Source organism: Talpa occidentalis, unplaced genomic scaffold (assembly GCF_014898055.3).
Source record: "Talpa occidentalis isolate TD23 unplaced genomic scaffold, MPIMG_talOcc4v2.1, whole genome shotgun sequence".
Classification (NCBI taxonomy): domain Eukaryota; kingdom Metazoa; phylum Chordata; class Mammalia; order Eulipotyphla; family Talpidae; genus Talpa; species Talpa occidentalis.
In genome coordinates this window covers 147,752,970-147,775,530 of record NW_026555331.1, presented here as the reverse complement: position 1 = coordinate 147,775,530, position 22,561 = coordinate 147,752,970, and the positions used below count along the sequence as shown (strand labels likewise).

General features: G+C 47.2%; 3 protein-coding genes across 4 annotated transcripts in view; 2 read left to right on the top strand and 1 right to left on the bottom strand.

Annotated features, from left to right (window-relative positions):
* Nucleotides 1-2,049: 2,049 nt before the first annotated feature.
* Nucleotides 2,050-6,961, top strand: LOC119254531 (probable inactive serine protease 58). Of its 2 annotated transcripts, none has more exons than XM_037521664.2 (5): nt 2,050-2,343; nt 3,088-3,244; nt 3,761-4,011; nt 6,159-6,295; nt 6,648-6,961. In XM_037521664.2, exons 1-5 carry the CDS (start codon nt 2,304-2,306, stop codon nt 6,810-6,812), a joined length of 750 nt encoding a protein of 249 aa, XP_037377561.1. In that variant the 5' UTR covers nt 2,050-2,303; the 3' UTR covers nt 6,813-6,961. The 2 variants fall into 2 exon arrangements, with proteins under 2 accessions (XP_037377561.1, XP_037377620.1); XM_037521723.2 differs by having other exon boundaries at nt 6,663-6,958.
* A 2,765-nt stretch (nt 6,962-9,726) lies between these two features.
* On the top strand, nt 9,727-16,581 carry LOC119254427 (serine protease 58-like). The gene is made up of 5 exons (XM_037521561.2): nt 9,727-10,164; nt 12,700-12,838; nt 13,051-13,307; nt 16,123-16,262; nt 16,349-16,581. The coding sequence occupies exons 1-5, from the start codon at nt 10,125-10,127 to the stop codon at nt 16,496-16,498; spliced, it is 726 nt and encodes a 241-aa protein (XP_037377458.1). The 5' UTR covers nt 9,727-10,124; the 3' UTR covers nt 16,499-16,581.
* A 96-nt stretch (nt 16,582-16,677) lies between these two features.
* LOC119250913 (probable maltase-glucoamylase 2) overlaps nt 16,678-22,561 on the bottom strand; it is a 74,290-nt gene continuing 68,406 nt past the window's right edge. The window contains exons 50-54 of the mRNA XM_054691923.1: nt 22,340-22,410; nt 20,650-20,817; nt 18,401-18,550; nt 17,775-18,048; nt 16,678-17,083 (exon numbers count right to left, since the gene is read on the bottom strand). Of these exons, the coding sequence (XP_054547898.1) occupies nt 16,678-17,083; nt 17,775-18,048; nt 18,401-18,550; nt 20,650-20,817; nt 22,340-22,410 (1,069 nt within the window). The remainder of the gene's footprint in view (nt 17,084-17,774; nt 18,049-18,400; nt 18,551-20,649; nt 20,818-22,339; nt 22,411-22,561) is intronic.

Sequence of the window (22,561 nt, the reverse complement as noted above, 5' to 3'; positions counted from 1 at the left end):
CTTTATAAATAGAAAATCTGAACAGGTCAATAGCAAGGAAAGAAATCGAATGAATAATGAAAAACTTCCTAATATAGAATACCCCAGGACCAGATGACTTCACTGGCAAATCCTACCAAACATTTAATAAAGAATTAACCCAGCCCTTCTCAAATACTTACCAAAAATCTGAAGAGGAGGAAGCCTTTTCCAAACTCATTCTTCGAGGCTAGTGTGGCTCGGGCCCCAAAGCCACAGAAGGGCAGCGTGCCTGATGGAACCCACCAGCATGCCTGATGGAACCCACCCCTTATTATCAACCTCCGGAGCAGCTGGAAGGTTAATTTTCCAGGAATAACTTATAAAAAGAAATGTGGTGCGTTGAGAAAGCAAGAAGTTGTCAAAGACAATAACGGAACAGGTAAGGAGGTTGATTTTATTGACTATTGCAATAAGACCCAAAGATCGGCGTCTCAGGAGGACAGGTCTGCCTTCGACTTTTCTGGACACAAATAGCCAAGTCACAGGCAGGAGACTTACAGTGAAGGCTGTTTTTGCCGTGCAGGGAATTCAGAAGCAGTCAGCAGGACAGCAAGTGTTGATCTCTCTGGCACGCTTCATGGCAAAGCAGTCTAAGCTCAGCTAATCATTCGTGAGACAAAGGATGGGGAGCTGGCGGTCTGTGTGTGACCCCATCAGCGGGTGCAGGTGGAAGGAGAAAGGTCAGTGTTTGACCTTGCACAGGCAAGCAGGGGAGTCGTCTTAGGTCTTATGGGAGCCGTAAAAGTGGCAGAGTCTTCTCTAGCGCACATGGGGAGGGGTAATTCTTTGCATAAGCCATTTCCCAGAACACAGCAATGTTTACCCACCACAGTTTTGTTTCGAAGGACTCAGGAGAAGTTCAGCATGTCAGAGACAATCTCAGGATTGAATCCTTCTGACTTATCTCTCTTGCATTGTCCTTGAACACCTGTGTTGTCACAAATGGCAAGAGTTCATTTTTTATATATATAGTTGAGTAGTATTCCACTGTGCATCTCGACCACGCCTTCCTAACCCTCCCCTCTCTCCGTGAGCATTTAGGCTGGTTCCCTAACTTGCCATTGTACATAAGGCTGCGACGAACATAGGAGCGCAGCTATCCCTTCACATCAGTGTTCTTGTGTTCTATCCTCGGAGGAGAAAGACGAATACCGGATATGCCATATAGAGAAACAAACCGAAGGGCTGGATAAAACAAAACCAATAACAAACCTTAGAAATGTGACTGTAGAGGGCCTCCCTGGTGGCACAAGGGGTGGAGCACCGCACTGTGAAGTGATCTGAGACCTCTGCAGCACAAGTTTGATCCCCGGCCAGGGAGCAACCCACACCACGCAGCAGACCTCTCCAGTCTCCCCGCTGCTCCTCCCAGCAGTGTATTTCAGTAGATCTGCCTGTTCTGTTCCCCACTCTGTCTCTGGTGAATCCTCTCACCCCCCTGCGTCTCTGGCCTGTCTCCAGCTCTTGTATGCATAAATAAATCTTTATTTATAAATTTATTTATAAATTTATTTATAAATTTATTTATAAATTTATAAATAAAATCTTTAAAAAAAATAAAAGAAATGTGAGTGTAGAACTGAGGCCACGGGGGAGGATGGGGGAGGGCAGTGGGGAGGACACAATGGACTCTGCAGCCTCGGGTGGGTGTGATGTGGTAACAGACACCTGAGGGGGCGAGCCCACACCGCTAACTCATGTACGGTGTTGTCAACCCATGTTATCCCAGTTAAAACAAAAGCTCTGGACTTCGTTCCAAGCCCTGACATTGCACTAAGTTCCGTGAGGGCTGCAGATTCCTTGTCTCTAAGGTGACAAGGGGCCGGGGCGGGAGAGGATGGTTTATCTCACGTATTTCCTAACCCAGCGGGCAGGAGGCTCCGAGCCTGACGGAGGGGCTGGAAGAAGAGCCACGGCAAGGGAAGGCCAGTGACCCTTCACAGTCACAAAGGGAGGAGGGGAAGGGCTGTGTCACAGAAGGGGGCAATGTCAGCAGGTGTGTAGGGGCCAGCGGGGGACCTTCGGGGTCAAGGAAGGGGCAGCCGGGGCTTGGCTGGCTCTGCTGCTTCCTCTCTCGCTCACGCCAGCGGTCACGCCCAGCTGTGGCTGATAGAGCTGGGCCTGACGAAGGCCTCGTCTGACGACGTCTCCACGGTCCTGCTTCTCCCTCTCAAGCCCCAGTGAACGGTTTTCCCTGAGTTGCTCTTGATAAGAGCACTTGGGCTGAAGCCGGGCCCGTCCACAAGCGTGCACCCTGCCTGGCCCGCCCGTCACAGCCCATCATGATGTGGGGGCTCCTGTTTGCTCTCGTGGGTGCGGCTGGTAAGAGCCGGGGCCCTGTGGCTGCCTAGGGAGGGAGGGGTGGTGCGTGGAAGGGTCGGGAAGGAATGGGATCAGCCTACAAGAGGCAGGCACTTCAGAAAACAGCTAACGAGTGAAGGAAACCCAAGGCACCTCTCTCCACGCACAGCCACCCCCTGAGCGCGCCCTCTCTCCGAGGCCACAGGCACCTTAGGAGAAGTGGGGGCTCCTCACTGCCTGCACCATCTCTCTCCTGACACTCTGGGGGTATGACTTTCTAGGGTGCCCCTGCCCTGTCTCTGGGCATGGACTGTAGAAGGAGGGGCGCAGGAAAGAAAAGTGGGCGGGGGCAGGGACTCTGGAAGCCCCAGGACCTCACCCCACGAGTTTCCATTCCTTTCACCACTGAGTCAGGTAGTATTTAATTTTTTGCTCCCATGTTTGGCAAGAGTTAATTTTAAAAATAATATTTTTAATGCAATGATCCATTGTATTACTCCACAGAGTTCAACATGGCAGAGTTTCTGGTAGGCTGGAGACACGTGTTGGCTTCCTCATGTGAGGAGTTTGGGTCATATGCCTGATTCCCTCTGTTTATTAAACATATTTAAAATCATTTGAAGAGTTTTGTATCAAAACCTTCTCTTTTAAAGGTTTTTTTTTTTTAATTTTTAAAAACCTTAGGTTGGGAAAAACTACTGTAGTCAAGTCTCACCCCTCAACCTCTTTACCACTCTTTCTACCTACAATTCCTCTGATTTTCAGGAATCATTCTGGCCAAAGATTTAGAAAAGGAAAAGCCAAAATTAGCAGAAGATTTTACTATTCCTTACATGGTGTATCTGAGATCCAGCCCAGAGCCCTGTGTGGGGTGTCTCATTCACCCTGAGTGGGTGCTGACAGCTGCGCACTGCCCCCGGCCGTAAGTATCCTGCTTCTCACACCCCCTTACCATAAGCATCCTTCTGCTCACACCCCCTTCCTCTAAGTATCCTGCTACTTCTGGGAGCTGGAAAAGGTCTATTTATTTATTTATTTTTGTGTAGAAGAACTGGGGTATAGACCAGAGGGGTGTGTGTGAGAGGATTCACCAGAGACAGAGTGGGGAGCAGAACAGGCAGACTGACGAAGTGCACTGCTGAGGGGAGCAGCGGGGAGACAGGAGAGGTCTGCTGTGCCATGTGGGTAGCTCCCTGACTGGGATCAAACTCAGGCCAAGGTGGTGATAGCACTGAGACTTAACCCCTAGGCCACCAGAGAGGCCTGGAAAAGGAGTATATGAACAAAAGCAGGTCTGTCAAGACATCCCAACAAATTTTAGTGGCATCCTATGGAAATTAGAAACAAAATGAAAGAGAAGTCATTTCGGCCATTTCTTTCAGTTCTGACATTCTGTGACCTTGTTGCTTTCCTTTTCCCTGCCCCGCTTCTTCTCAAGTGATAAAATAAGACTGGGAGTTTATCAACCCAGCATCATAAATAAGAAAGAGCAGACGCGAAATTGCTCACTGACCATCCCCCACCCTGCATTCAACGCCCACACTCTGGAAAATGACTTGATGATGATAAAACTGTCCAAGGCCGCTGACCTCAATGCCCACGTGGGAACCATTGCCTTCGCCATGGAGCCCCCAGCCTTTAACGATTCCTGTTTTATCCCAACCTGGACTTGGAACGACTTCAAAAACAGTGAGTGTTGACTCTGTGTTCTTCATCCTGAAAAGGGTCTGGAGCTCAGAACATTGTGGAGGGATATGTTTGAAGGGATTAGCTGATAGGAGGTATAATGCTCTTGACCTTGGTTAGTTACTGCCAGGGTCTTAAACTACAGGCTTGAAGGTCAAATGATAAAACCCAAAGAAACTGTACAGGGCAGCCAACAGCAACCAATGGAGCAGGGAGTAATGGTTAAAGCTCTAGTACATTCACAACCAGAATTCAGGGAACTGAATTCAAATGCAGATGGAGGAACGAGGCGTCCTCTCTTTAGAGCAGCGGTCTCCTGTGGGAGGGTAGCTCAAGGATAATTGGGGAAAGTCACCAAGCAGTTAACAGTCACCAAGCAATTAATGGAATAAAGCAAAGAGGACTTGACGTAGGGTGAGGCAACAGAGGGGACTTTTCACCCTCTCCCACAGGCAAGCCAACCTATTGATGGTGATTCATTCAGCTAGACCCTGACAGACAAGAGGGTGGCTGAGGGAGCCCCCATTTCAGTCACCAGAGCTATTGCCAGGGAGTGAGTTGTACTTCCAGATCTACTGCTTCATCCAGTAGTTCCCACTGAGAGGTGGAGACTGGGGTGCTTCACAGGGAACTGGCTATTATGACATGGTGTTGGTGTCTCTCTGGCATGTCATGCTTCTGGGAAAAGTTGTCACAGTCCTGTTGTGGACACACCTCTCTTCCCCTCTGGGCTCTAATTGGGATGAGCAGAGAAGATCTGGTCTCTGCAGGATCAGGGCACTTTAGGAAGACAGCAGCTTTTTATGCATTTTTTTTCTGGCTCCATTTTACTGGCCATAACTCATCGCGCAATCTTCAGGTGTTTTCAAAGGATGGTGAGACCATCCTTCAATGTCTGAAATGAAATGAAAAATCTAAGTGGAATGAAGAAGCTATTTCTTATCCTAGCGAGGGAGTGCGGTGCTGAGCAAGCCCCGTCTCACACAAGGGCTTAGAGGACTTTGAAAGTGTGGGGGTGACGTCACCCATGAAGGCATAGACACTTGGGTGAGACTTGCTGATCGGCTGTTCCCGAGACCAACCTCAGCGCTTACTGGAAGGGCTGGTGGAGTAACTGGTTGGCTCTCCAGGTGACATTGCTTGATCGACTTCTAGAGCTGTGTTCAGTTAGGCAAATGGCCAGGGGTATAACCAGGTTCACACCCAGCACTGGAGGCTGCAGGACAAGTCACTGTTCTGTGAACAATAAATCAGAAGTGACAACTTTTAAAATCAGTCTGTTTTTGGCAAATTTCATTTTCAATTTAGAAACAACATGCTTGAGAATCTAAATATTTTTTTTCTGACCAGCCCATAGCTGTCTGCTGCAAGGTTCCCATTACTTTGAGGAATACTTTATTATAAATAACTTAAATTGATTGCACCTCACTGTTCTATGTATTTCAATTCAATTTCCATAAAAACTGAACACTGAATAAAAGTTTTTTTCTGCCTTGACCTAGCAGGCGTTGATCTTCTATTTTGGGATGTCAGAGTGGGTACACTCTACCAAAACATTTTGTTCCATAAGCAACATTAGGTTTAGGGCATTAGGTTTGAAAAAATTAGGTTTGAAAAATTTCTGGTCAATTTTTTTTTTTTTTTGGTTTGGATATGCTTTCTCCTTGTCACTCTCTACCAGAAATTAAAATTAATTAAATTAAAATTAATTAAAGTTAATACACACATATGAATCACCATTTATAAATAATCTATCATTAAAGGGCAATTTTAGACCTATTGTAATTCTTTTCTCCCTTTATAATTAAGTGTAAAGATGAAGCAGGTGCCCCAAACCGGGGGGAGTCTCGGGAACAATCACTTCGCATCTATCACTTCTCGTGGTTTTTCATAATCCCATGGATTTCCAACTCCCTCCCTATGCGCGGTGGAGGAACAGCTGCAGGTCTCATATCTGCTGTCAGCAAAAGCAAATGCTCTAGAAGCACTGCTCTGACACAGACAGAGCAAGGAGCCCTACGCAGGGTGAATGCCCACTACCTGCAATGAATATCCTCGGAGACTCATGTATTTTTAGCAGAGACTAAACACAAGAGTCTATGTGACCAAGAAAGTAACCTCAGGCTTCATTTACCTTCTCTTTCCCACAGTCAGCGACCCAGACATCCTGACCTGGATAAACGAACACATCCTACCCGCCCACGAGTGCCAGAATAAGCTCAATAAAAACCTGGCCGCATCCATCATGTGTGTGGGGAAACCCCTGAACATCATGTCTAAAATCAAGGTATTTTCCTTTCTCTGGACAGGAAAGCAGCAAGGGAATCAAATAACTGGTGGGAATCAAATAACACTCATGCAATAGAGCCCCGAGTGCCTTTCCTCTTGTCCCTCAGTCTGTGGGCTTATTATTAATGCCCCCCTTTTTTTATTGGAAGAGATTCTGGGTAGAACCATCTGTTCTTTCTCCTCCTGCTTGCACTCAGGTTGAGTCAAGCTTGAACCCGGAGGTGAGGCCAGCATAGAAGAGGGCTCTGACCCTGAGTAAGTGAGGCCAGTTCCTTAGCTGCCTCTGCACTATGATGCCCCCCCTTGGATATGTCTTGTTCTATGAGGACAGTGCAGCATTGACCTCCTAGTCCTTCTTTCTGCAGGAAGTGTCCGCCTCTCCAGCCATCTGCAGTGGGCGAGTGCATGGGATCTTGTCCTGGGTCAAAGGAAGTGTCATCCTGGGCAGTGAAGGATTCTTCACCGAAGTCCCTCCCTATGCAAGATGGATATTGAAGATCATTAGTGCCCACTAAGACCTCTGTTCCTCCATCCCTGCAGTGCAATAGCCTCACGAATCCAAATGGAAAATATTCAATTACAAAAAATATGGCACTAAGAACTCACCTTGTGACTCCTGCTCTCTCTGTCATATAAGCTGCAGGGCCAATGAGAAATTTAACAACATCCCCACCGTTTGCTCATTAATTCCAAAATTATTGAACCATTAGCTATTTACTAGGCACCACTGCGCTAGGGATACCTGAGTAAATGTGACAGTCTTGGCCATCCATTTGTCAATTACAAGACTTTGTTACAATTGCTCTAATGAGAAAAGCAGTACGTTCCATGAGGGTATAGAAAAAGACATTCTGGGGGGGTAGTCAAGAGAGGTGTCACCATAGAAGCAGACACATGAGGGGGCAACATGGTAAAAGGGCAGAGTGAAGAGGTCAGGCCTGGTGTTTCCCGCCTTGAGGAAGGCACATGTCTGCAGAGACTGAAGGATGTGGGTTTTCTTGGACATTGGTTTACTTTGAGCCTGGATACTTTTTCCCCCCGACTAGAGCAGAAAAAAAAATGAGATGGATAATGTCTAAGACCCCCAGCTTAGGACCTCCTCTGGTGGCGCAGGCAGTTGAGCGTAGCGCTGTGAATCTGTCCGTAACCTCTGCAGCGCGGGTTCGATCCCGGCCAGCCGGTGAGGGTCCCACATGGCGCAGCAGACCTCTCCTGTCTCGCCTGCTGCTCCCCTCAGCAGTGTGTTTCGTTGGTCTGCCTGTTCTGTTTCCCACTCTGGCTCTGGTGAATCCTCTTACCCTCCCACACATCTGGCCTGTACCCCGCTTCCTGTATAAATAAATAAATAAATGTTAAAAAAAGACCCACAGCTTATCCAAGCACCTACACAAAACCACCTCAACTGTGTGTGTTAATGCCTTTGAATTCAACAAGGATTTTTCTCGTCATCTTCGACCCACCCATTTGCCTGTCTCATCCCTATCCTCTTGCTGCTTCCTGCTCTGATTCACTGCCCAATCTTCTGTTCCCTCTTTTTGACTTAATTTTTCTCTTCTCATGCCAGATAATCTCCTCCTTCTCTAAGACGTAGGCAATGTGTAACTTCCAAAGCCCCCTTTTTCACACAAGATATAGACTGAAGAATTGTCATTAGCTCTGGGCTCTAAGGCACATACCTCGAATTTAAACAATTTCCTAGCACAATTTATTGTGAAAATCTTCAAACTAACAATAAGGGTGAAAGAATGGTTCCATGCATACCTGCCACCTAGATTCTAAAGCTGAGTAATTCATTTGTTAAATTGTTACTTTGCATTGGTGCAGTGTTACAATCAGCAATTGATATTGATATATTATCATTCATTAAAGTCCACAGTGGATGTCATAATCTGTTCTTTATGTTGTTCAGTTCTATGGATTTGGATAAATGCATAGGGTCAGTTACCCCCCATTACGGTATCACATGGAATACTTTACTGCCCTAAAAATGCCCTGTGTGTGCGTGTCCCCAAGATCACTGATCTTTTTATTGTCTTCATAGTTTGGCTTCCAAAAATTGGAATCATACAATAGGTATTTTCTAGGCTGCCTACTATCACTTAGTAATACTCATTTAACTTTCCTCCATGACTTTTTGTCACTTAATAGCTCTTTTTTTTAAAATCACTGAATCATATTCCACTGTAAGGATGTGCCATGCTTTGTTTATCCATTCACCCATGGATAGACATTTTGTTGCATCATTGTTGTTGCTGTTTTTCATATTATTTATTTATCTATTTATTTATTTTTATATCATTGTTCATTTTTAAACAATATTTGCTTCCCCCCACCCCCTCAGGTGTAGTCCCCCTGAGTTTCCTTCACCAATGCACCCGTGCACCATCACCTCAGTCCCCTGGGCTCCTCCCTCCCTCCCTCTGATCCCTCTCCCTCCTCCCCCCTGCAGGATGTCTCTGGTTTATAATTGTCCGTTTTTGCTCTGTTGTGTTTTGTACTGTGATTATTTTTTTACACTGCTGTCTTATTTGGTTTCCCTATATTCCTGCTATAAGTGAAACGGTTGCATCAAGTTTTATGAAGAAAATTTTCAACATTCATGTGTAAGTTTTTCTGTGGACATAAGTTTTCAACTCATTGGGGTAAATACCTAGGAGTGCATTTTCTGATTACATGGTAAGATTATGTTTGGTTTTACAAGAAACCCCCAAACTATCTCCCAAAATGCTGCACCATTGTGTGTTCCCACAAGTAATGGGAGTTCTTGTTGTTTTTCCACATCCTTGCCAACACTTGGTGTTGTCGTATTTTGGATTTTCACCATACTACCAGCTATGTAGTGGAGCTACACAGAGGAGCTGCACCATGTACATTCCCACCCACAACGTTCCTTTTTCTCCACATCCTCGCCAACACTTGTTGTTTCTGATCTCTTTAATATGTGGCCCACCTTTAATCAGTTTCTTTCCTTGTTAAGTTCTGTGATTTCCTAATACATTTTGGGTATAAAACCTTGATGAGATGTATATTATCAGATGTGTGTGCAAACTTTTTCACACAATCCATGGTATACCTTGATTTTTAGTTCTGAATACTTTGTTTCATTACCGCCCACCTATGTACCTATCACCCCCTTTATTCTATAAGCTCCTTGAAGGCAGGGACATGGTCTTCACCTTGACATCCTCAGCATTGAGCAGAGAGCATAGCTCAGTCACATATATTATGAATTACTGATCGCACGGTTAAATGGGTAAAAGGATGAGTAACAATATGAAGGACAGGGCTACTATAACTCACTGAGCATTAGGCAGAGTGGTCAAGGTCAGCACCAGAGGCCTGGGCAGCGTCCTGGAGATAAAAGTCCGTGCCACACAAATGAGGGGTCAGCATCACACAGGCGGGAGGGGTCAGTGTCCTTCATGCGGTTCAGAGAGGGACCTGTCCACGGAGTTTGACAAAGTCGGGGCAGAGAGGAGGAGGCTGGGGGAGCACTCCCGGTGCCAATGTGTTCCGGGCTGCCTGCCGTGTTCCCTGAATTCCAGACACAATCTCAACTCTCAGCAACCAAGTCACCAGGAATCTGTTCTTGTCCTTCCTACTCCAGACAACTGATTGCTAGACCCCATTCCTGGAGCTGTATCCTGTCACTGGAAGAATCCATTGGGATTCCAACCTCAGGACCCCTTATTGCTTCATCTTACATGCACACACAACCTTCTGCTCTGGAGGCTCCACTTTACTTAGTCCTTTTCCCTCCATCCTCTCCTTCTCTTCCAGAGACCTTGAGCTAAGCCTCCTCCTTCGAAAAGGCTTTTGACATCATTATGATGTTTATCCTCTTCTGGATGCTCTTGAACCTGTCTGGTGAGTGTACAATTTTCTCTTGATTTGCCCAAGAGAAATCCTGAAGGAAATATGCAAAATGGATAAAGAGATAAAGACAGGAGGAGGGGGCCTCCCTGGTGGCGCAGGGGTTAAAATCTCAGCGCTATCAAGCTCATGCCAGTCATTGCAGCATGAGTTCGATCCCCAGCCAGGGAGCAACCCACATGGCGCAGCAGACCTCTCCTGTCTCGCCCACTGTTCCCCTCAGCAGTGGATTTCAGTGGATCCACCTGTTCTATTCCCCACTCTGTCTCTGATGAATCCTCTCACCCCCTCTGGCCTACACACCCAGTTCTTCTATGCATAAAAAACAAACCAGGAGGAGGCGTTCCAGACTTCAGTACAGCTCTTGCTCCTCCTTCACCTGTGTCACCCTTCCCGCCAGCTTTCCTCCTGGGCTCTACCTGCCCACCTCCCCTCGGAGTGATTGCTTGAGTGTTTCTGGGGAGGCATGGACGCTGAAACCCCCAGACCAGACCTGCTCTTCAGGAGGACTGAGATGAGAGCCGTGAGCTGTCTAGAACAGGATTGGTCGAAATGAGGGAATGGGGATTAGGGGTGGGGGTTGAAGTAGGGGTCCAGTTAACACACAGCAAGACATTCAAGGGTTTGGTCTTGTCCAGGCCTGGTCCCTCTTACTTACACAAAAACATCGAGGATATTTATTGATCCTTTTTGTCTCACACCCACATCCAATCCATCTGGAACATTTTGTTGTCTCTATTTTCTAAACATATCTCAAATCCAACCTCATCTATCACCTCCAGCGCCCACCACGGTCCAGGACCATCTCTTGACTGGACTATCAAATTATGTTAACAGTTCTCTCTGCCTCATTCTCCATCACTCGACGCTTGTCCAGAGGGAAATGCTCATGCTTCCTTTACACAAAACCCTAAAGTGCTTCCACATTTCACTCAGAAGACAAGACACTAAACGAAACCTTAACCTTGCACCTCTTCTTTGACCTCTGTCCTTATTGACTCTTCCCAGCCCTCATCAGGCCCCCTATGCTGACCTCGGGGGTTATCCAGCCCATTGACTCTTTGTTTTTATAATTAAAACATATAATTAATTTCTTTATTTGTTTATATTTTACATCAGGTGTAGGCCCCATAAAATTCCCACCACCAATTCACCCGTGCACCATCACCTTTGTCCCTTGTGCTCCTCCCACCCACGTTTTGATCCCTCTCCCTCCCCCTCCCCTGCAGAAAGTCTCTGATTTATAGCTGTCCCATTGGCTCCTGATCTAGCTGCTTCCTTGGCCTGGGGTCTTGTCTCCCCGGTAAGGGATTCTCTAACTTCCCCACCTTCATTTCATTGTTTATCTCACCTTGCTCAAGAAATCTAGCCAACTGGGATTTAATATTGCACAATGCTCTCCCCCCCACCGCTGTGCACACACACATGCAAACACTAATACATATATACTTGCGCACACAAACATACACACAAGCACACAGACTCCTCTGATACCACCTAGCCCTCTTCTATCTTTTTCCCCACAGCACAAATCACCATTCAACACACCATACCACTTACTTATGCAGTGTGCATTATTCTGGAAGGTATTGAGGTAGAATGTATGAAGGCAGAGTTATTTGTGTTTGCTCACTATATAATCCAAGCACTTAAACGGACTCTAGCACATACTAGCTGTTTGATATTTACTTATTGAATGAATGGTTTTGCTCCCACTCACACTCTGTTAGCATTTGGTTTGTTCTTGAAATCATATTATTCTGCCTTATATCAGTCTGCCTTATACAGAAAGAGCTAAGGTTGGACAAAGCTTTCTAAAAATGGTAAAACTAGGACCTCCCTGTGGTGCTTAACAAAAGGTGCTTAACCTTTTGTTAAGCACCACACTATGAGGCAATCCGCAGCCTCCACAGCACGAGTTCGATCCCTAGCCAGGGAGCTACCCACATGGGGAAGCAGAGCTCCCTTGTCTCACCTGCTGCTCCCGTCAGCAGTGTGTTTCAGTCAATCTGCCTGTTCTGCTCCCCACTCTGTCTCTGGTGAATCGTCTCATCCCCCGCATCTCTGGCTTGTACCCAGATCGTGTATGCATAAATGAATAAAAATTTAAAAAAAAAGGTAAAACTAGTAAATCCCCCAGGATTTATTTCAAGAACAAACCAAATGCTAACAGAGTGTGAGTGGGAGCAAAACCATTCAATCAGATTTAAGATATGTCCTCTGAATTGTGGAATATATTTAAGGAACCTCATACTGTAATTTGAAAAATTATTTATTTATTGACTTCTACATTTATTTATTGACATCTAAAAGGGAGAACACATTTTATCTTTTGAAACGGGTATATTTCTATAATTTTTTTCATGTTTTAGAATAAAGTAAGCCAGTGTACAAATTCAATTAACATACAAAGGTCCTGGGGAAAAGAGCAGAGGAAAGTTGGGAAACTATTAGTAATTTTCCTTTATTTTTTCCTCATAATCCTTCAACAAAAAATGTCTCAGAAGTTCCTATCTCTGCCACTTTCAGTTGCTCTGGCCTTTGATCCGGATTTCACAAATGGCGTCTCTACACCCTACTTGGTCTACTTGAAATCTGATTACTTGCCCTGCGCTGGAGTCCTCATCCACCCCCTCTGGGTGCTCACAGCTGCCCACTGCCACCTGCCGTGAGTGATAGGACCTGCGGGCTCATTAGGCTTTGGGTTCCAAAGTTGGGCACAGTGCAAGCCCCGCTTGCAGCCACTGCCCAATTCTACGGTATTAGGGAGGCCCCCGGGGTTGCTGAGAAGGGCAGAGCCAGGGTGGGGGAGACGGTAAGGACACTGAGGAGGGATGAGCATTCTCTGTAAGTCCTCTCATGCACTCCACGACATTCCAGGAAGCTTTCGGTGATCCTGGGAGTTTCAAACCCATCAAATCCCAAAGAAAATAATGTCCAAGAGGTGGGCTTTGAGAAGATGATTCATCACTCAGGCTTCTCAATCACGTCTATCGATCATGACCTCATGTTAATCAAGCTGAAGGAAAATATTCAACTCAATGAGTATGTACAACCGGTCAGCCTGCCTCGTGAACCTGCCCCGGAGAATAGCACGTGCACGGTCTCCACCTGGGCCTACAGCAGCTGCGAAATCAGTGAGTCCAAGTTCAGTGTCTGCTCAGGAATGGACGTGCTTCTCTGTTGCTCCCCTTGAGTCCTGAAGTCCTTCCCAGTGAGACTTTCTTCTGAACTCTCGGTTCATCCTTTTCATCCCTTCTCTTCCCCTGTACTTCAGCTGAAGGAGTCCTGCAGGTTTCCCCCACTCGATCTTTCCCTTAGCCTTGCTTTCATAGATGATGCAAGTGATGCTCGTGGAAGACACTTGTTTTCCAGTCCAGGTGTGCTGTGTGATCGCAAGTCCTTTTACCCTTGGAACCTTAAGGTTCTTAACTCTAAAATGTGGCACATGTTAAGTTGGATATTATATTGTCAGACTCTTCCAGATAACAAGGAAACATAAAACTTTAAAATACGAAGTAAACACAACGCACTAAATAGAAGTAAATACTGCTTCATTAAATCAGAAAGAACTTTCTTGTACAAGATGGTGACTCAGATAAACAAAAGCTTAAGAAAAATATCTCTGCAAGTTTGATAACATTCTGAATGTTCTCTTATTTCTTTAGTAAAATGAAAAAAAAAAAAGCTTCTGTTATTTTCACAAGGGGAAATCTTCTATATATAAGATCTGAAATGACTGAACGAGATGTTCTACCTGATCTTCTATGTCACATGTTTCAGTCTATGAAAAAAAGCTTGGGGAAAATTAAGACCACTTTCTCTTTTCTAAATTTCATCCCTGTCTGCCCACGATCCTACCCCAAAATATTCATGCAAATTCGAATCAACCGTAGATATTAATCAAGAGAATAGGGAGCACAAGCAAAATTGAACTATGTTAAGGTCCTTGAGGAAGAATTATTGATACAACTCTACTTGTGAGTAAATTTATTTGAGTATACTTAATACCCACCACATAGTAGACACCAGAGTATGGGAAGAGGGCTCAGCTGCCCTGCATTCACCCACTGTCCTGTTTTCACCTGTTAGCCCTCCTATTGTGGAAGCCAAGAGCAGTCATTCCCCACCCCCCCAGTGTTGTCACGGCTCAAACCTTTTTAAATTGCCCTTGGGTAAGTGTCTTCAGTCCTTCAAGTACATTTTCTTGAATATATGACAAATAGAAATTCTTTTTTTAGCTTTATTAGGAATAGTTGACAAACACATCGTCTCTAAGGTACATGACCTGAAGTTTGATATCTGTGTACATTATGAGATACATTATGAGATGATTCACCATCACCTCACACGTTTACCTTCTGTGTGTAGGTGTGGTTGAGAACACCTGAGATTTACTCTCTTAGGAAATTTCAAGACTCCACTATAATATTATGTAGTCAACAGGCTGTCTATGAAACCCCCAGAGCTTATTCATCTTATATCTGAAAATTTTGTATTGGATTAACATGCTTCCCGCCCCTCCAGGCAGCCACCATTTTCTACTCTGTTTCCATGACTTCAACTATTGAGATTCCACACACGTGAGGCCACGCCACACTTGTCTTGCTGCATCTGGAAATACCCCTCTTTCCCCTGGTGAGCGGTGTGTTTGCTTCATCTGGGTTATGCCACTGAATGAAAAAGAGCTGTGTCCACACAAAGCGTAGTTTATCTTAATCGGGCTCAGGAAGTAACTAAGCATTTCCCAAAGGAAATGTGGAGCTGGACAATTATTGCTGGGCTAGAAAATAAAGCAGAGATTCTCAAATGTTTTCTTTTTAAGAATTCATCTGTAGTTTTCAAATAAAGGCATTCCAACAAACACACCCCTAATAGAAACAAAGATCTCGATCTCAATATAAAATGCTTCTTCCAAAGAAGACGCCTTAGCAAGAAACTCTAGCCATGAACAGATCAGACTGTGTTCTTGCTTTCTCATTTTGTTGCAGGTGAGGAAGGACTTTGCTGTAACTTGCACAGTCAACAGCACTTGGGAGCCACTGATAGATAATCAATAATTTGATTTTAGGAATCGAGAGACCCAGTTTTAAATCTTAGTTTTATGGGCTTAAGAAAATTATTTGTTGAGTATTTTTTTGAACAGATACTTGCTTTTCTGATTTGACACATGCAGAACTAGGCTCTGAACCCTCTAAAGTCCTTCAAACTCTAAAAATAGGAGGAACATTGCCTCAGAGTACAAACTTACAACTAGTAGATCATTAAATCCTGGAGTTCTAATGCACAGAAAATGAACACTCACAGTATTTTATTATAACCAAATTGGCAAGAGACTAGAGCTTAGGAATTCCTCCACAAAAATGAAATGATAATGATGAGATGTGACAGAGATGTGACCACAATAGCCATCCTATTGCCATCGACAAGTGGAGCCCATCAACACGTGATGACTTTACATTTACAAGACATTAGATCTCAAATACCTTTATCAAGTAAATCGTAAATAGGAATCAGTAATGAATGAAAAATATGGCACAAACAATAAACACGAACGCTCAAGAGAGAAATAAAATAAGATCAAATAAAACCTCCATCTCAAAGGCCCGCTCTCAGTGCTTAAACTTCCAGAAGACTTTCATTCGCTTCACTTCCCAGCAGATGCCTCACACTTACAAACAACTTCCAAGAGGTGCATCTCTTGCAGAAGGAAATGGATACTTGTCTCTTGAGAGTTTGTTAAGCTAATCCTTTCCTCAGGCCCTGTCCCTGTCCTGCTTTTTCTTGGTGTTTTCTCTCTTTTCTATTCTGCCTGGAGACACAAATGTGTGTGTGTGTGTGTGTGTGTGTGTGTGTGTGTGTGTGTGTGTGTGTGTTGAGAAAAGGGGAAAAGGAAGAAGAAGTCTTGGTGTGTAATGATTCCTCAGGGGCGTCGACCTCTCTCTCCTGCAGCCCAGGACCCCACCTCCCTGCAGCACGTGGACATCTCGGTCATCTCCCCGAATCAGTGCCGCGACGCCTACAGAAGCGTCAGCATCAAGGACACGATGATGTGCGTGGGCATCGTGCCGGGCAGGAGGCAGCCCTGCAAGGTGACGAGCTCTCCGGGCCTCGTCTCCCCACTCTGCTCCTGCGTCCCGCGCCAGGGGACAGTAACCCCGTGTCCTTCCTCCCGCAGGAGGTCACGGCCGCCCCCGCGGTGTGCCACGGCGCGCTGCAGGGCATCCTGGCGCTGGCCGACGGGTGCGTGCTGAGAGCGGACGTGGGCGTCTACACCAAAGTCCTCCACTATGTGGCCTGGATGGAAAACGTGATCCAGAACAACTGAGCTCCGGGGCAGGAGCTCCGGGCGGTGCAGCCCAGCCTGGCCCCGGGCCCAGCCGCAGAATTAAATCTAACAGCCCCGGGGGCTGCCCCGCAGACATGTCTCGCTGCTGTGACTCTGCACGAGAACCTTCTTGCTCCCCTGTTGACGGGCCCACGTCCCACCCCTTAGACAGGCAGGGTTCACAAGGGGGGCTGCGTCTCAGTAAACACGGGAGCCCCGTGAGGGGGTTGGGTCTCCCCAACGCCCACGGTGCAGCTCCAGAACCGTGGGCCGATGGCGCCCCCTGGTGGAAAAAACTCCCCTCCCCACATGCACCCAGCTCGCACCCCCTTGGCTGAGGTGCCCTTGAACCGCCTTCTCACGGGCTCCCCCCCACTTTGCACCCCGGCCACCTGCTCCTTCGGCCTGCCCTGTGGCGTCCAGAGGATCGGAGGTAGGAGCAGAGCGCCCCGCGCCAGGAGCACCTGCCCGGGCCCGGGCTCCCCAGGGTCTCGGCACGACTTCTCTCTGCCCCATGCGCCTCCCGCACCCTTGGGTGCTGGCGAGTTGCCTGCCCCAGAGCCTCGGGCCCTGCATCCCTCCAGGCTACCTCAATAAAAAATAATTTAATATAAAATGATCCACTTGGAATTAGGGTGTGGGCAAGCCAGGTGGGAGCAAGGCCTGAGGATGGGGGGCTAGTAGGCAGCATGGTGCTTACGTGTCCTCGGTGTGCAAGCGGGGGACCGCCCTGAGATGCTCATTCCTCCCCTGCTCTGAGCTCCCAGCATTTCTCCGGGTTTCTTCCCAGTCCCTGTGGGTTTTGTTGTGGGTGTTAAAGTGCATCCATGTTTGATGAGTGCTTGGAGAAAGCAGCCAGCCCCTGCGCCTGGGTGTTGTGCCGGGAGCTTCGCCTGCACTGTGGTGGTTAATCCTCCAAGCAACCCTCTGGGCGGGTCAGGTACCCCCTGCCTGTACAGGCACAGAAGGGAAGGTTCAGGGAGGTTCAGTCTTTTCCTGAGTTCACGAGCAGCAGAGTCCAGGTCTGTGGCTCAGCTCTGGGGAGCTCATGGGGGTGCTGTACCCTTCATGCAGGGGCTTCCCCGATGGGCAGTGGAAGAGCAGCAGGGCATCTGCTCCTCAGGGAGAGCCCAGAGGGAGGGTTGGCTGGGAGGAGGCAGGTTTGGGGGCTGCCGGGCAGAGGAGGAGGAGCTGGTCGTGGCTGGGAGCCAGGCGTGGTTTTTGCCCGTGCGCCCGCGGAGAGCGTCTCACTGTGTCTATGCTGCAGGTGCAGTACAGGGTCCTGCTCTGGGTCACGTTGGCCACGCGCAGCTCCAGTTCAGTGCTGCTGACCCGCTTGACCCTGTAGTCCGCCCCAGGGAGGGTAGTGACCTTCTCGTCCCCATCACTCCGGAGGGCGGCCAGCAGCTCCAGTTGCCCCTGGAGATCCTGTTGGTACCAGCTCATCCAGGGGTACAGGCTATCCTTCAGGGTGCAGTGCAGGGTCTTGGCCTGCATGCGAGGTACCAAGACCCACCGGGGCCTCTGCTCCACCAGGTTCGCAGCGGCGTCTGGAACACAAGGCAGGCAGACTGAGGGTCACGGAGCAGCCACCCAGGTCTCCACGCTGCTGGGGTCCCTTCCCTCCCTCAACTCACTGCATGACTCTCTCTGCCTGGCCTCTGACCTGTCCTCACGGCTGCCATGAGCACACAGCCCCACAACAACACGGGAAACACGGCCATTTTCTGGCCCCAAGGTCCTCCCGCAGGACAGAGTGACAGGGCTATGGGACGGCCAGGCAGGCAGGAGAGCAGGATCCTGGCCTGTAACACGGCAGTTAGTGGCTGACACTCTCTGGGCCTGAAACTTGAAAGGGAGTGGCTTTCTCAGGAAACTCAATAGTTTGTTTCATCTTCTCACTGAGGTTCAAAGCACCTTCCTGTTTCCTGTGGGCTTGTTGGTGGGACGAAGAGGGGTCTCCCCCAGCAAGCTTGGCATCCCCTTCCTGATTGCTGTGGGGCAGCGTGGGTGCAGACGTGGACACCCATCTCCAGTTCCCCATGTTGGATGCTGAAAGGGCAACACACACTAAATGTAAGAGGCATAATTCTCCCAGCTGGAAATCAGGGAAGAGACTTCCCCCACCCCTGTTTTCTTAGAGCACTTACTTTAGAAATATGGTCAAATTGGGGGCCTCCCTGGCAGTGCAGGTGGTTGAGCACAGTGCTGTGAAGCTGTCCGCAGTCTGTGCAGTGCCAGTTCGATCCCCGCAGGCCTCAGAGCAACCCACATGGTGTGGCAGACCTCTCTGGTCTCCCTGTTGCTCCCTTCAGCAGTGCATTTCGTCAGTCTGCCTGTTTTGTTCCCTGTTCTGTCTCTGGTGAATCCTCTCACCCTCCCACACATCTGGCCTGTACCCCGGCTCTTATATAAATAAAATAAATCTTTTTAAAAATAAATAAATATTTAAAAAAAAGAAATGTGGTCAATTTTATTTTTTAATTTAACTTTTAATTTATTTTTAATATTGGTTCACAACACTGGGTATCACTTAGGGATACAAGTTCATACCCCTTCAGATGTGTGTACCACCCACCCCACCCCAGGCACCCATATTTCTCCACCACAGTCTATTAGCCTCCTCCCCTCATGCTCCCGACCCCCACCCTCCCTGTCTTGTAGCCTTAATTCTTTTTATAATATTTCTCCAACAGCTCACAGGGCGGCTTCCACCGAAGAGGGAGGCCCTGGGCTCGCTTTCTTCACCTGAAGGATGGAGGTAACAATGAAAGCTATTGCATGGAAAAAATGGATGAATAGATGAGAAATTCTTAGAATAGAGCTTGGCACAGACTGAGCACCCAGTAAGAGCTGACTTCTATTATTACAGTGGTGAAGGTCAAGTTCAATTAAAATGGCAAAGCATTACCAGTAGCTTTTCTCTTTCTTTTATCACCCAACAGTACTCAAGTGAGATCAACAAGTTCTCATAACAATTTTTTTTGGACCGAGGAAACATTAGCTTACAACAACACATGGGTCCAAGGTTCATTTTCTCACCACACCCTCCACCCAATGTCCAGTCACCCACCTTCTACACCAACTGCCCCCTACAGAGAACAGTATGGGCTGGGCAGACAGGCCTCTGGCCGGCCTCACTCTCTCAAGGCCTGGGACTACACGACATTCAAATAGGCACTGGGCACCTGGTGTCCTCCCCATGTCGGGGAGCAGGGTGGCCTGGCACCTTGGGGCTGTGCCTCCCCGAGTTTACTTTTTTTCAATTTGCAGAAGCTTTAGCAGCTGTTGCAATGTGGCCCCATGGCTCCGGCCAAGGCTGGTGGCTCCAGGCGGGCCTTGCCGACCTTCAAGTGGTGAGGGCCTTGATTTAAAAAAAAATAAATACAGATTTTCATTATTTGCAACTCTGTATAAAGTGACTTCACCGACCATGTCTCCATTTCACTCCTTCGAATGTGCACAAAGGTCCACCCAGACCTTGGAAGTGACACGTGCTGATTCCCTTTTCACTTCGGGCTCCTTTGCCTGTTCCTGGTGTCGTCTGCTCCAGAGGGGAAGGAGATGAAGCTCTGGGAAGCTTGGCCCAAAACACACAGCTCGAATACTAGAACAATCTGTAGGCCTTGGCAAGCCGCCTACTCAGAATCCTGAGTTTTGCTCTGGAAAGGGTCACTCTGGGGGCCAGAGGTGAAGGGGGGAGGAAACCATAACTGGGCAAAAGGAGGAACGATCACCCCTGACGGCAGCTGGCCCGGAGCAGTTCCCCGAGTCCCGGGCTCCAGCCCTCCTCGGCCCTGTCTGAGCCCGAGGACCGTGCTCTGTGGGCAGATGGCAGGATAAGGGATCCTGGCCCATCTCAGTTTACCCAGCTGGCTGTGCTGTCTTCCCGTACCCCCACCCCTCCCTTAATCCCCAGAGCAATTGGCATCGGAGGGTCGCTGTCACTGCTGTCATCTCCTGCCAAGATGCCTGCTCCTCAGGGTGCGGCTCCCCACCTCCCCAGCTCCTCCCCTGTCTTGGCCCGGCTCCCACCCTGGGCCCAGGTAAGCCTCTTCCTTCCACCTGGCCGCCTGGCTCCCCGCCGTCTCAGTCGTGCCAGAGCCGGGTGTTAGAGCTGCCCCCTTGGGAAATGTGTCTTCTCCTCTTACACACCCAGGTGCCGCTCAGGTGCGCCCGGTAGCTGCCGACCCCCTCAGCCGTCCCCTGCAGTTTGACGAGCTCAGTAGGTAAGAAGGAGAATTTGCATGAACAGGTGCCCAGCTCCACGGTCCCCACGAAGCCGGTGCCCACGCGCCTCCAGTGCGTGCTGGGAGGCCCTGTGGACACCCACACATATGAATTTTTCAGACTCTCTGCTGCCTAGTGGAGGAGGGCACGGGGCTCCCTGAGTGACCTCCAGCTCCGGGTCAGCTCAGTCAGACAGTGGGCGGAAAAGAACTTGGGGGTCCAATGAGACTTTGGGCCTCCCTCTGGGAAGCAGTGAACAAATGACACCAGCGCCCTCCTCCAGGACCAGTCCTGGGTGGGGCCTGTGGAACCATCTTTCTAATATTATAACTTTATACACTCATCTCTGTCTGAGATATTTCTGGTCTATGGATGAGTTAGAGACTTGAAGTAAATCCAGTCATTTGTAGTAATAGCAAAGGCCTATAATAGTCTCATGAGTAAGGTTAATTATAATTTCCTGGAACTGCTTTAATATCTATAAATAGATAGTTATCAAATATGTGGAAAGAATATCAACAGTATCCATAGAAGTAATGGTAGCAAAGTTTGGGAAGTTACTTTTTTTTAACATTCATAATCATATCTTTATTTTCAACATGGTAAAGTAACAAAATATTCCTAATTATTCCATTTCTGAAGTAAAAATATATACAAGATCTATAATGGTAGCATTTCCCATATTTACAGTTACAGTTTGGATTTTTTAGAGAAAATAATAACTTCAATGTGGGTAATACAAAATTATTATCTAGGTAGTCACAGTATTTGGAAAAGTCCATAGGAAAACAAAGTGCAATTTTTAGCATTATTAAGTAAATAAACATCTGTGTTATTGACAACGGATGCTAGAGCACCCATGGGAGGGCCAGATCACAATTATAGTATTATGTCCTGACATCCAAGAACAAGAACGAGTCAGACTGCTAAATAACCGCACCAAAGCCAGTATTTACAGAGCACTAGTTGTAACGTCATGAGTAATTGTTTTTAAAGTGCTTGTTTTGATAGGCAGAGAAGCTTAATGGCCATGGTAGCTGTACTTATAGAAAAAGATGCAGTAGCATATGTATTAGCATTAGAAAAAATGGTTTTAGGTATAACTCTGAAAGTAGTTTTTAGGAAGAACTACTTATTGAGAAAGAGGTTGTTGTTAGTATTGTTGAGGGACTGCTTGATGAAGTTATAATAGCACTAGTGTCTTCAGTAGTTGTACTTGTCAGGAAGTGTAATAGCATTTAAAGTGTACAACGGTACTAGGTGGAACTTCTATAGTAGTTGTTGGGAAAGGATTATTGTTGGGATAGTGGTTGTTGTGATGGTACTGTCTGTTTAGGTATTGATTTTGGCAGTTGGAGTAGGGCTAGTGTCTTCAGTAGTTCTGCCATTTGGGAAATGTGTAGTAGCATTTGTAGTGGCATTGGGAACAACTGTACTAAGTGTAACTTCCAGAGTAGTTACTGAGAAAAGAGTTGTTGTGGTAGGACTGTCTGTGGAAGTATTGCTTGTGGTAGTTAGAGTAGCAATAGTGTCCTCACTAGTTGTACCTGTTGGGAAAGGTGTAGTAGCATTTGTAGTGGCATTAGAAACAGTCGAACTAGGTGGAACTACTGTAGCAGTTGTTGGGATAGGACTGATTGTTGGGAAAGGAGTAGTTGTGGCAGTACTTGTTGTGGTACTGCCTGTAGAAGTCACAGTACCTCTAGTACCTTCAGTTATTGTACTTGCTAGAAAAGGTGTAGTAGTATTTATAGTGGCATTAGAAACAGTGGAATTAGGTGTAACTACTGCATGACTTGTTGTAGCAGTACTTGTTGAAAAAGGTATAGTAGC